The sequence below is a fragment of the Chiloscyllium plagiosum genome, chromosome 5 (assembly GCF_004010195.1).
Source record: "Chiloscyllium plagiosum isolate BGI_BamShark_2017 chromosome 5, ASM401019v2, whole genome shotgun sequence".
In the NCBI taxonomy this organism is placed as follows: Eukaryota; Metazoa; Chordata; class Chondrichthyes; order Orectolobiformes; family Hemiscylliidae; genus Chiloscyllium; species Chiloscyllium plagiosum.
Window position 1 is genome coordinate 29,518,149 of NC_057714.1, and position 14,785 is coordinate 29,532,933.

The window sequence follows — 14,785 nt, forward strand, 5'->3', positions numbered from 1 at the left end:
AGAAGCGCTTCGCAGGAGGCTCCCAAGCAGCCAGGATGTCGCCCAGCCGGGGGACGAAACATTTATAACAAAAACTTGCAGCTCGGCGAACAGAACCACAACAATTGTTAATATTGTTCACTTTTTAGTTCTTCAGTAATTGGACATGTTGTTGTCATCTGAGCAAAGATTCCTCTATATACTATTTCATCTTCAAGTTTTCATGATTGTGTGTGCAATATTTATGTAACCATTTCCATCTTACTATGGACAGTACTTCATATTTGTCTGTGGTAAATTCTGTTTGCCTTGTACCATCTGTTATGTCTTTTGTCCAACTCATTTTACAGAATCCACCACTATTATTTGGGGTATGTGGCATTACTGGGTTGAGGGATGTTGCCATCATTGCTTTTTCCGTGACTGGATCTAAGGGCCTATTTGACTTATAATGATAGGGGAACAAACCGTGGTAGAACTTAACAAGAAACAATTTATTACATGAAAACAATCAGACACAAGTTAGTCCACCTGCCTCCTGCCAAAATTATGGTGGAGGATTGACAAATTCTCCATTTCCTGTGTTTCTGTTGAGGTTCTGCTGGTGTCATAAAGAAGACTTCAGAAACTTGCCTCGGCAGTGACGGTCTTGTATGATTGATGAGTTGATACAAGTGAGATGTAGATAGGATAAAAAACTCAAAACAAACGAATAATTCCTGATGGAAGCATTTATTAATTACTTCATTATTATTAGTTTTTGAAGAATTTAGTGTTTTGGAACCAAGTGAATTTCGCACCTATTCCCAGAATTCAGAATACAAAGCACACTCAAACAATTGTAATCTGTTAAACTTAATTCAGTACTTGACAAAATATTGGAATCAATTGCTAAGTTTAAACTAGAGAATTATTTTATATTTACCTAATAAATCCTCATCCACAACATTGGCAGGAGACAGGAGAACTGCTGTGGGATTTTGGAGTTCTTGTGTTCATGTAGGTTGTTTGCCTGTTTTCTGATTGACCTTTTACAATTTCTGTTACATTTTGCAACATTTGGGGAGGTCAGGCAGCTTCAAAGTGGGTCTTTTGAACTTCTTTCTCCATTCTTCCTCGTCGGATTCAGACAAATTTTCTCACAGCACGGTAATTACTACATTGCTTCAAATTAGTATATTGAAACAACAGTGTCATTCAGAGGGCAGGGTGGAAACCAAAAACCTCACACTGCAGCAATGTGTGGAGCTCTTCTGGACATGTGATTTCGTCTAAATTTCTTTATGTAGTAACATTGTAAACAAATACATTTCTTGTGATCACGTTTATAATTTGCAAATGCAATCCTGTTCACAGTATTTGCATTTGTCAAATGGTTGAGCAGAGTAGATGCAGTACCCCAATAAACCCATTCCTGGCTCAAAATTTATCTGGGCCTTCGTTATCTTTTTGGCCATTTTGGTATTTACAGTCTCAACCTGCCAGAACAGCCATAGGTTTTTTTGAACGCAGAAGTTTTCAGTTGTGTTTTTCTCATGGTGTTTTGTTGGTTTTTGGCAGAAAACATTAGCTTATTTTATGTGGTAGGACATGAAAGTACAAAACGTGGTGCTTGAAATTTGATGATGGACATATTTGATAAAGGTTTGCTCACTTGTAATAGATCAAATATTTATTCACTGCATGTAATGTTCTGTGCATTGTGGAACATTGGCCTAAGACCCTGATTTTCTAAAGCTATGAATGAAATCCCTCACCAGAGGGAGAAATGTGGCTAAATGTTTTCACACTGCAGTAGCTGTATTTTTTGATAAGACAGAATATTATGGAAAATGCATTGGCATCAGAGTGAATATTCATGCCACAGCTCACATACTGTCAATTGCTAGTCATGATCAAAGGGAACACAGATTAAAACTTGGCACCGTAGAGTTATATCTCTATCACTGATGTATACAAGGTCAATGAGTTTATGTATGTACTTTTGGGGGTAAATCAAATTCTCTCTGAAATTTGCATTTTACCAGGCCATCAATTTTATTGTTGCATTTACACAAACATATTTACTTCCTGTGTACTGCAACTTTTTTCATTGCTCTGAAACATCAGTGAAGTCTTTTTTGTTTTGGTCAATGGTGCCTGATGCAAATCATCTGTTGCTTTAAGTCAAAATTCTTATTTCATGTTGCATTTCAAAATTCTTATTTCATGTTGCTTTATACTTTGTGTAGGACATCAGAATGCTTGACAAAGAAGTGCGTGCTTGGGATGCATTTGTCAGTTTGGACTCCAGTGTGAAGAACCTGCTCACGTCACTACGAGCAGTGACAGAATTACAAAACCCAGCTATCAGAGACAGACACTGGTACCAGCTGATGAATTCCACAGGGGTCAGTCCAACATATATTACTATAATATTTAGAGATTCTTTTTCATTAATTTAGCTGGGAAGCAATTTTCTTCTAATTAATATTGTGTTCTATATTTCCAGATTCATTGTACAATGGACTAAACGTAAACAATACTTCAAATTTTAGAGAGGCTAAGGGTAGTGAAAAAATATTTCAGGAACATAGATCCAAATACTTGGCAATGTGGAAAGAACTCTGGGATTTCTAAACAAAAAAACAAGGGTTGCCTGAAGGTTCTAACAAAATGAATAGCTGGACATATTTTAATTTTTCCCTATGGGTCTACTTCTCAACAGACAGACACCCTGATGAACAGACTACAGAGATTAGGAGATGAAATGTGAAAATGGTTGGTCAATGCTGGGCACTCTGAAGAGGTTTCCTTGTCAGGCCTGGGGGAAATACACTGGTCCACAAACAGTGCTGTAAATATATTTGCCTAATGGATCTGGCAATTCTTGACTTACCTGCCTTCCCACACCCTAGAAAACTTGGCTAACATGGTTTATCTGGCTGGGTATCTTTCTCCTGTCACTTTCTGGAAACAAGTTCCCTCATTTGTGTCTCACCACTGAGAGCATTATGTCAGAGGCAGCCTCATAAAATAGAATCCCCATTGTGCAGAAAGAAGCCACTTGGTCCTCCGAGTCTGTACTGACCCGCTGAAAAGCATCCCACCCAGACCCAACCACATCCTCCACCACCACCCTATCACCGTAACCTCGCATTAACAATGGCTGACCGACCCAGTCTGCATAACCCTAGACACTATGGGCAATTTAGCATAGCTGATCCACCTAACCTGCACATCTTTGGACTGTGGGAGGAAACCAGAGCACCTGGCCAAAACCCACACAGATACAGAGAGAATGTGCAAGCTCCATACAGCCAGTCAGTCAAAGCTGGAATCAGACCTAGTCCCTGGCCCCGTGAGGTAGCAGTGCTAACCACTGAGCCATGCTGCCCATCACTGAAGCTTGGAGCTGCCTTGCCACAGGTGTGGGGCCTATGAGTTTCCTGCTCCTCGCTTCTCCCTCTCACAACAATGGCTGCCATTATCAGTTTCCTAGGGCTCACGCTTTCAGCCTAATGTCTCCTTTCAGAACTGCTGCTATGATTTGGCCAACAAACAACTGATGAAGGGTTTATACCTGAAATGTCGATTCTCCTGCTCCTCAGATGCTGCCTGACCTATTATGCTTTTCTAGCACCACCCTCTCAATAAACACACCTTCCACCCATTGAGGGCCACTATCATGGAAAATTTGTCCTGTCACTGCTTCCCCCTTGAAGTACAGCAAGGCCTGAGAAATTGGTCTCTGACTGGGCACACAAAATCCTGACCATGCTGTTCAGAACTAAAGGCAGCCATCCAAATGGGGACCAGCCAGAGCTTTATCTCATGGTTACATCACTTTATACTGTTTGTATTCCAACCAATTGAGATAAAGGCCACCATTTCAATAGACTTTTGAATTCTAGTTTGTATTTGCGTACTCGGCTTAGAGATTTCCCTGAATTATCTACATTCTGTAGTGAATGATGTCTTTTTTCTCTGTCTGCCGTAGTGTTGCTCAATCACTTGATCCTCCAGTGTCCCTTTGCACTTTCCTTTTCCCAGCTTTATTGCACCACTTAATTTTGGATCTATGCCTCAATTCCATCATCAAAGTGATTTATAAATGTAGTGAGATTCTGAGATTAATTCTAGATCGCTGAAGGGGGAGCCTCATATTCCCATTCTATCAGTTGTGTCCTACACTATTTCCCTATCCAAATCAATAAGTTGCCTCCGATTCCATGAATTCTAATTTTCTGAGCATTTCGTTATGTGAACCTGAGAGTTACAGGGATCTATATTACAGAAAAAAGGCCCTTCAGTCCATTGGGTTTGTGCTGGTAACAAACAATTACTTAATTATTCTAATCTCCTCTCCAATGCAATCACAGCCCTCCAGTAATGTGTATCCCACATTATTCTAACACAGTGTTCTAGCTGTGGCTAGCCAATTTTTTTTTACAGTTCCAGCATCACCTCCTTGCTTATAAACTCTGTCTCGGCTAATAACTGCAAATATCCCAGATGCCTTAATCATCTTATCTAACTGTCCCGCCGCATTAAGGGACCGGTGGACATGCATAGCAAGGTCATTCTAGTACTTGATGGTTCCCAGGGTTCTACTATTCATCATGCATTGCCTTGCTTTGTTTGTCTGGCCCAAGTCCATCATAGAACATTACAGCACAGTATGGGCCCTTCAGCCCTTGATGTTGCGCCGGCCACGTCACACTTATTCAGATTAAATTCCATTTGTCACTGATCAGCCTATCTGACCAACCCATCTATATCCTAATGTAATCTAAGGTTATCCTCCCCAATGTTTACCACCCCACCAATTTTTGTATCATCCACGAACTTATTGATCAATCCTCCTAAATTCAACTCTAAATAATTTATATATACAACAAACAGCAAGGGCCCCAACACTGATTCCTGCAGAATGCCACTGGACACAGGTTTCCAGTCACAAGAACATCCCTTGACCATCACCCTCTGCTTCCTGCCACTCAGCCATTCTGTATCCAATTTGCCAAATTTCCTTGCTTCCCAAAGAGATCCGTCGGCCATGCAGGACCTTATCAAAAAGCCTTGCTGAAGTTCAAGTAGACTATGGCAACTGTGTTGCTCTCATCTAAACACCTGGTTACTTGTTCAAAAACTTCACTCATGTTGGTCAGACATGACCGTGCTGCCTATTCTTTATTAATCCCTGACTCTACAAGTGCAGATTAACTCTGTCCCTCAAAAATACTTCTGATAGTAGTTGAGGTTAAATTGGCCAGTCGTTTCCTGGAAGCCTGTGTAAGTAACATCCATGGACACTTCAAGACCTACAAAGTTTACTCACTCCTTGAAAAGAACAGCGAGCTTTGTTCAAGACTACTTGCTTTTTACAAATGCATATTGGTATCTCTGATCAGACAGTTCTGGGAGTGTAGACCGGAAACAGTGAGAAGATATTATAGGCCAATTTGCTATGCATCAGTAATATTGTCTCAGCAAAAACCCTAGGAATAAATAAGAAAAAAACTGTCATGTGTATTTGTACTAAATGATTTATTTGTTTATTTTACCTCTTTTTCAGGTTAAGTTTATAATGAGTGATGACACAATTCTGGCTGATCTGTTAGCTCTGAAACTACATAGAGTTGAAGATGAAGTCCGGAACATTGTGGACAAAGCTGTAAAAGAGTTGGGAATAGAGAAGGTTTTTGACATTACCAATTCTGATTTTAATAGTTCTGGTGTGGAGAACAGAAAGTTCAATTAAACTGTGTTTCTGTGAATACTGAAAACATGAAAAAATAAAGTGGTGAAAACATGCCAGTTCTGGTAGCAGCTATGGAAATGGAAACAGGAATAAAGGGCGAGTCTTGTGTCCTGCCCATGATGTGTTTAGTGCTTGGGGGCATTTACTTTGGCAGGAATAATTTGGGTGTGGACCTTGTCACCTTTCCACCTCCACAAGAGTTACATTTGTGTCAGGAAGGTTCTTGGATAGCATTCTCACCCAGCTCCAGCTGAGACTCTGAAGTCATCATTAACTGCCATATAAGGGTTCCCTCTCACTGATGCTGTTACTGTTCACCATGCATGGGAAATCTCATGCTGAAAAGACTCACTACCTCATGAGGAACCTGGCAGCAAGATGGAGGGAACCTACTGAGATCTGCCCTCTGCCCTCCCATATTATCATCAGGAAAAAAGAGAGAGTACTGTGGCAGGCAAAGAGCAGAAGATGTGTTTAGTGGAGCTATAAATGTCAAAGCATGCTCACCAATAACAGCTGGGGTCCAAAAGAGCAAAGGAACCGAGATTGTGATCTTCGTGATTATTGAAGGCTATGTTAAGCCCAGAAGCCTGTCAAGTGCACAGTCGGACGGAGATGTGCTGTTCCCCCAGCTTGCATTGAGCTGCATTTAAGCAATATAAGAAGACTAGAACTTAAGCATGCGAGGAGAACAGCAAGTCAAAAATGGCAGGAAACTGAAGGGTGGGGCTCACTCTTTCAGACTGAACAGAGGTATTCTGCAAGCGCTCACTCAATCTACACTTGGTCACCCTGCTGTAGAGGAGAGTCAGTGGGAAGATGGTGAATATTGGTTGAAAGACTCAAATCGCCATCCTCTGCCATTTTTAGAGAAGCCATTCCGTCCACTGCAGTGTTGTCCTGTCATCAGCTGCTCTATAGAACACTCCTCTTCCCATACAAGTGCAGGAGATAACAATGTCTTGCTTCATCCTCTTCCCCTCTCAGCATGCAAAGTCCCAAACACACCTTTCAGATAAAGTAACAATTTACTTGTTTTTTTTTTAATTTCTGTGTCCACAATGTGGACTTCTCTACCATGGAGTGACCAGATTGAATGATCACTTTGCAGAATAGTGCCAAACAATCAGCTTATTGTCCGCAGAATTTGCAATTCTCCTCTCCATTCATATACTGCCTTTTCTGTCTTTGGCAGCCAACATTGTGCCAATGAAGCTCAATGGAAGCTGAAGAAACAGCATTCCTATTTCGAGTTAGACACTTGACAACCTTTCAGATTCAATAGTAAATTCAGTGTTTTCCAACCATAGCCTCTTTCCCTTTGTTTTGACAATAGCTGTTGGCAGTGATTTTGCTTTCACCCCTCCACATAGCTTTAGTTCTTTCATTTGTCCCATTGCTCTCCTTTTTTACTTTCATTATCTTTATTTTTCCATTTAGTTACTCCTGCCTTCCAGCCTATAGACCTTGCCATTTGTTGTTTCCCTCTCCTGCCTAACAGTTGCATCTGTCCATATTCCTGATTTTGATGAAGGATCATTAGCCTGAAAAGGTTACTCTTGTTTATTTCTCCACAGTTACTGCTAAATGTGTGTGCACACTCAATATTATTTTCTGACCATTTACATAATCCAGAAAGATTTTCAAGCCAATTTCATGATCATAACCTGTTCTTGACACTTAATTTGAGGCTAGAAATCTAATAGCAGTTTCTTGTATGTATTTGTTATGTCAGTGTGTCTACCTCTATTAGAATATAACATCAAATGCATGCAACAGCAGTTTTCCTTTTATTTAACTACCTTTATTATTTGTGGTCCTGTAATCTTTCTTATTGTTGTTATTTAATATGATGAACTTGAGTGATACTGAAGCTGGATTCAGTCTCATGTGTAGAGATAATAAATGTCATAACCCTATTAATTTGCTTATGCATGTCTAAATGATGAAATATTTATTTCATTGGAAGGTTGCCTCAGTGAACAATGTGAGATTAGAAAGCATTGAAGTTAAATGATTATATTGAAAACTGATTTCAGAAAATGTAATGGTGTTATGAGCCTATCCTGGATGACTAGCCAATGATTTATTTTCAGGTCCTCTCAGAAATCAGCTACACATGGACCACCATGGAGTTTTCATATGAGGAACACCATCGAACGGGAACACCCCTGTTGAAGTTTGATGAAGAGCTTATTGAAATTCTAGATGACAGCCAAGTATGATTTTTAAAACTATTTTTGTTCTTGTTTTCTTTGAATTGAGGCAAGATTATACTCCTGTACCAGTTAGAGCATTGAGAAGAATGGAGAAATTTCTAACAAAGCTCAAAAGAAGCCAAAATTGGATGTAAAATGAGTGGCTGATTAGATTGCATCTCAATCCCCACCAGCAGAATAGGTGATCAGGACCTTTCACAGGGTAGAAAGTGGATCATGCAATGCCGATTTTATGGAAGTCTATAACTTGAGGAAATAAAACTGATTTCTCCGTGCTATCAATGCAGCTGAAAAGTTTCCAATTTCACATTGAATTGGGCAGCATTTGGATGTTACTGATGGCTGGTTAAAACATGCATTGGACACCTTGCATGTGTTAATAAAGGGCCTCATACTTGTTTTGAGATCTCTTTTGGAATTTCATTAGGAGTGAATGGAAAATTTTCGACTCAGGTTTGTAAATTCTTGGGTGCCCTAACCGTTGGTCCTTGAGGGACCTACTGGAAACCATCAAAGGTATTTTCTTTTAAAATTACTTATCATACAAAGTCAAAGGAAGTGGCAGCTTCCTCCCTACTTCACCAGTCTCTCCAGCCTCTGAAGTGTCCCCAGAAAGGGGCCATTCTCCCACCTCATTTTGTGCTTTAGCAAAGAATATGGAGAGACAATAAAAGCTAAATTACAAGATATTAAAATGGGTACAAGAGGAGAGAGGCCTTGTATATTTATGTACAAGTCGCAGATAATGTCAAAACAAATAAATCTTATGGGATACAGGGCTTCATAAATAGAGACATGGAGTATAAAAAACATACCAAGCCTACAGGAAACTCTAGCTGTGCTGAGCTGGAATATGGTGTCCAATCTATGATCCACACAATAAGAATGGAGGAAGGCTTTGCAAAGGTCAAAGAAGAATGGTTCAAGGAATGACAAATTGCACTTCTCCAAGTAAACTGGAGGGGCTGGGGTGTCCTTCTTAGAGCAGATAAGGTTCAGAGATGTTAGAAATGTTTAAAGTCACCAACAGTTTAGATATGACAAATAGACGATGTTTGTAATAGTTAGCAACCAGAGAGCACATGTTTTAGGTGATTTACAGAATCAGTAGAGAACAGCTTCTTCCCTGCTGTTATCGGACTTTTGAATGGGCCTCTTAATTGGTTCATGGTGATCACTCGCTGCACCTTCTTGGCTGCTGTAACACTGTACCCTTCACTCTGTTCTGTTACCTGATGCAGTTGCACAATACAAACTGTCTGTAAAGCACATAAGAAAAAACTTTTCACTCTACCTCAGCGCGTGACACTTACAGATCAAAGCAAATGAGGAAAATGTATTTTCTACGTGAAGTACTTATGCGACAAGTGGTCAGTATTTGGAATGCCTGATGGATGATAGGTACAGATTAAATAGAAGCATTTAATTGGGCATTGGTAAATATTTGAAAAAGAACTAAAACTTGCAGAAAGTCTGGGAAAGGGCAGAAGAGTTGACACAGACATGTTAGGTTAAATAGCTTTTTCTTTGCCAAATTATTCTGTGATTCTCTGCGTTTTCTGGAATGCTTGGAAGAATCAAATCTTTAGAAGAAGTGGATGAACAATAGAATATATGATGGCACTATATATGTGAAATCAAGCTTCACAGCACCTGTACAAATAGCATTTGCAATTTCTTTTTATTTTCTCAAGTCTAAGGAGCTGTCTTCTGATAGTGAGCTGTTTTTCCTCTTTTCCTCGTAGTGTAAATAGTTGATGAGAAGAATTCCCCTTTGTCTCACTTCTGTCTTTACAGGTGCAGTTACAAGTTATACTGCAAAGCAAATATGTGGAGTACTTTATTGAACAGGTCTCAGCCTGGCAAAAAAAGCTGACAGTGGCAGACTCTGTCATCTTTATCTGGATGGAGGTCCAACGCACATGGTCTCATCTTGAGAGTATTTTCATTGGATCTGATGACATTCGAAACCAACTTCCTGAAGATGCCAAACGATTTGATGGAATAGATTCAGACTTTAAGGTTGAATTATTAATGTATTTTGTTTTAGTTTTGGTAATATGTTAATTAAAATTCTGAGTCGAAGAGCGTGATGCTGGAAAAACACAGCCGATTAGGCAGCATCCGAGGGGCAAGAGAGTCAATGTTTTGGCATAAGCTCTTCATCAGGAATGGGGCTTGTGGGCCAAGGGGCTGAGATATAAATGGGAGGGGGGTTGAGGCTGGGGTAAGGTAGCTGGGATTGCGATAGGTAGATGAAGGTGAGGGTGAAAGTGATAGGTCAGAGAGGAAGATGGAGCAGATAGATGGGAAAGGTGATGGATGGGTAGGACTGTTCAAGAGGGTAGTGGCAAGTTGGGAGGTTGGGACTGGGATAAGGTGGGGGGAAGGGAAATGAGGAAACTGGTGAAATCCACATTGATCCTATGTGGTTGGAGAGTCCCAAGATGGAAGATGAGACATTCTTCCTCCAGGCATCGGGTGGTTATGCCCGAAATATTGACTCTCCTCCTCAGTTGCTGCTTGACCGGTTTTGTTTTTCTAGCACTGCACTCTTCGACTCTGATCTCGAGCATCTGCAGTCCTCACTTTCTCCTATTTTGAGTCTGGATTTTCCTCACTACCAATAAGACTAATGGTGTGAGATTTCAAACTCTCTGTTTGTTGACCCAGATGAATTTGTTCTGATCAGCTTAATTGAAACATTTCTCATCAGTTGACATTTAATTCCTGCCTTTGGTTTGAAGCCCACTGTTAGATGTTGGCATAGCCATTATTGAAGGTGTAGAAGGCTTGTAGCTTATTATGTTTATTAACAGAATTTCCTTGTGCCATGAAGTTTCGATTTATTTCTTTTAATCTGTCTATTCAGACATGTTGTGACACATCTATGTGGCTACTGGGACTTGAACCAGAATTCGCTGGACCAGAGGCCCGGAGAATAATACTTTGCCACAAGATTTCTTATTGTATAGTTGCTGCTTCTAAACATCTCAGCCTGGACCCCTTTGCAGCACCCCTGACAACGTGTGTGTCTTAACATCAGGGAGAATGGGATTAAGGTTTCTATCCCCTGTATGAGTACAGGCAGCATATGGCATCATTTAATGATGAAATGTTTCTGTTTTGGAAATGGGTACAACTTTGGCAGGAATATGTTCTCCAATCCTGCACCATTCTACCTTCCAAAGTGGCAAGTAAGCAAAGGAGCACTCAGGAGCAGGCTTTCCCTTTCGGGGCCTGGAATCATGTTCGGGGCATTTTTTGCTCTCACATTCCTGACTGTTAATCATTGGGGAGCTCCCATGGGATTTTTGATTTTTGAAAATCAAGGGGATTAGACTGGAGTTGTGACTGCAGAACAGTTTTCTCGGGATACCTTTTGTGCAAAATGAGTCACCAATCAGGCTAGATTGAACAAATAAAAACAACATGTTCAATTAAAGTGGCATTTTAAGTGCTTACACGCTGAATAGGTAGCATGACAGATACTAATTTTATTCAGTATGGAGATTTAATAGGGATGCATCATAATCAATAACTATTCTGTTGTGTTATCTTAAAGCTTTCTATAAAAGAGTAGTGTTATAGGGTGACTATAATCCCTGGTTTCTAACAAAGGTTATGACTGTCTTTAAACTATCCTCTTGGAAGATAATTGCACCTAACAGGAGAGAAGCTGTACCTTGGACAGGTGAACACCGTGTGAGGTTAGAGGAAGCAAAGGAGTGAGGGAGTGGTTTTAGTCAAAATAGCTCACTGACCTTGAGAGAGCCCAGGCATTGGATAACTCAGGGGTGGGCAATGTTTGGGTTTGTGGTGTATGCATTCAAACAGTGTTTGGTACTCAGATTAATGAAATCCAAATGTTGGTGAAAGATAGAAATTTCCATGTTGTTAGGATCATGGTGTGATACAGGGACATGGAATTAGATATCTGTTTGAGAAAGAAAATGATGCAAAGATATATTGCGGGGGACTGATGTGAAATATAGAAACTCCGCCAGTCATCTATAAGCCCAAAGAACGAATTAATTTCAACAAAGAAAGTTGTCTAAATTTTCTTTTAAGTGCTGTGTGTTAGATTATTTATAGTATATATGCTTCCTGTCATATTTCTAAACTGTGCGTATAAACTTTGCATCTTTATCAAATAAGCCTTTGTCTTTTAATAAGTTGTAGTTTATTAAAGAAAATAATCTGGCAAATTTGTATTCTGAAATAGATAATAAAAGTATATACACATGGATATACTGATAACTGGGTAAAATGTTTAAATCTATATTGTGATCAGTGGGGCAGTGGAACTGGAGAAAGACAATTCCTTCCTTCAATCAAGGTTCTAACAATTAAGCAATATGTCTTTAAGGTATTACTCCCAGCCCCTCAGACTCCATGAATCTTTGTTTCTTTCCCTTGCCCTTGCTCTTGCTGTTTCTCTCACTTATCTCCATCTCTCTCTCTCTCTCTCTCTCTCTCTCTCTCTCTCTCTCTCTCTCTCTCTCTCTCTCTCTCTCTCTCTCTCTCTCTACACACACACACACACACACACACACACACACACACACACACACTCACTGTTCTTTCTCTTGTGAACTCTTTATGTTGCAATCTTATGCTCTTCCTCCCGTGTGCTCTTTTTCCCACTCTCTTTCTTTCATGAATTCTGTCTCTCTCACTCACTCGTGTTTTCTGTTCCCTTTTTGCTCATGCTCTCCTTCACCTGATCTCCGATTCTCTCCCCTGGTGCCCACACACTCCTCTTCTTTTGTCTGCTTACCTGGCAGGAGTATGTCATGACCACACCTGCAAAGGAATAGAGTTTATCATTATGGGGGCCATGTCTGTACTCATGGATCTGATTCACTCTTCAGCCAATCTAGATAATTATTCCTGCTCTCTCTCTTTATTTTAATAAAAGGAATTAATGTCAGAAACAGCCCAAACAAAGAATGTCCTTGAAGCAACAAATAAACCAAAGCTGTATGAAAAACTTGAAGCTCTTCAACAAAGGTAAGATTTTAAAAGTACTTTGAATAACACATTTGATTTTGTATGCTAACACTTTGTCCATATTTTAAGATTAATGAGGCTATGGGAGAAACAGTATGCTGTTGAGAAATAACAATTATTTTCTTCAAGAAAATGCAGATGAAACAGAATAAAATTGAATGTTAATGTCTTGGAATTGGCATAAAATTGAATAGAAGTATTCAATGTAAGGAAGCCATATCAATGGGCTCGTAAATTCACCAAATTTTGGACATTTTAACAGAGGAGATGCCACTTTCTACTTTGCAAAACCATCTTGGTATTTTTTGGGACAGATTGAACATTTTCAGTTACAGCTGAAATTATGTAATTTCTTAAAGCATTCCACAGAATTGAGCAATTATCAATTGAGCAAAGACAACACCCATAGACTTAGTAGATATATGAAGATGAAAAGAAAACTTAAGTGTTTTGGACATCAAAGTTGGAGTTAGAAAGTTTAAGAAATACACATTGAGTCTGCCAGAATCAGGAAAGAGATGGGAATCTTATTGATTCAGTGAAGGATACCAAAATTTTTTTCTGTTTGTTCATTGTTGGATCTGCTTTTCATGTTTGATTTTGGCATATATTGTTTTTTTTCATTATAATAAACTTAATGGATGTCCCAGTAACTCATTGGAGCATGTAGAGTATGATGGTTTTCTGTCCCTGTTATCTGATACTATTATTGACCTATTATCTGAGCCCTTTTTAAAATCTGTACATGACAAGACGTGGTTGACCTTCTTGCCGAATGTGTCTGAGAATTCTCAGTTCCCAGAAACAAAGTGGAAGAGTAGGAGGAGCGTTATTATGTTTGGACTCTCTTTTTGAGTTACCGCTGGAATTTTGGGGTTTCTCTTCAAATGTGGTAACATGCCATGAAGATGCCAGAGCAGTCAAACATGGAGGGGACATAGTCTGGAGAGTGTTTTCCTTGTATTCCAGTGTCATCCATGTGTCAGAAGGGAACCCAAATGTAAAGACACTGGAAGAACTTGTTAATGGGCTTACAATTGAATTCTCCTAGAACAGAGGAGGATCTGGAAGTATCAAGAAGCCAGACAGTGGAATTCTGGGAACAGAATTGATCTGTACTCAGAGAGACCGGAATTAAGCAAGGACAGTCAGCCTGGTTTTGTTGAGGAGAGACCATGTCTGACCAATTTGATTGAATTTTTCAAAGAGCTGGCCAGATGTGTAGATGAGGACAGTACATTTGGCATACCCTTCAGCAAGGTTTTTGATAAGGTCCCGCATGGGAGACTGATAGTGAAAATAAAAACCAAAATTGTCTGAGTGACAAGAAGCAGAAGGTGATGGTTGAAAGGAGTTGAAGGGGTGTCTTTGTGACTGGAAGCCTGTGCCCATCGGGCCTACAGTGTTTGGGCTTTTGCTGTTTTTTTGGTATTTATAAATGATCTAGACTTGAATATAGGAAGATTGATCAGTAGGTTTACAAATGAAAATGAAAATTGATGGTATGGTAAGTAATGAGGAGAATGTAGATGGGCTGGTCAGATAGGCTGTTCATTGGCAAATAGAATTGAATCGGGATAAATGTGAATTGATGCATTTGGGCAGGACAAACAAGACATGATGAATGCAGGATGAGCTGTATGATCATGGGAACCACCTAAGATAAGAGGGACCTCAGTGCGTATGTCCGCCAGTCTATTTAGGGTTAAGAAGATATATGGGATAGGTGCCTTAATCAGCCAAGACATAGAGTTTAAAAGCAGGAAGGTTATGCAGGGACTGTGTAAAATGTTGGTAGGGCCACAGCCAGATTATTGTGTGCTGTTCATTA

General features: G+C 39.8%; 1 protein-coding gene across 1 annotated transcript in view; it reads left to right on the top strand.

The window, feature by feature from the left end:
* The window catches only part of LOC122550241 (dynein axonemal heavy chain 11-like), a 456,308-nt gene that overhangs the window by 133,378 nt on the left and 308,145 nt on the right, over positions 1–14,785 (top strand). The window contains exons 23-28 of the mRNA XM_043690997.1: positions 2,211–2,369; positions 5,537–5,659; positions 7,819–7,941; positions 9,739–9,963; positions 12,863–12,954; positions 14,006–14,024. Of these exons, the coding sequence (XP_043546932.1) occupies positions 2,211–2,369; positions 5,537–5,659; positions 7,819–7,941; positions 9,739–9,963; positions 12,863–12,954; positions 14,006–14,024 (741 nt within the window). The remainder of the gene's footprint in view (positions 1–2,210; positions 2,370–5,536; positions 5,660–7,818; positions 7,942–9,738; positions 9,964–12,862; positions 12,955–14,005; positions 14,025–14,785) is intronic.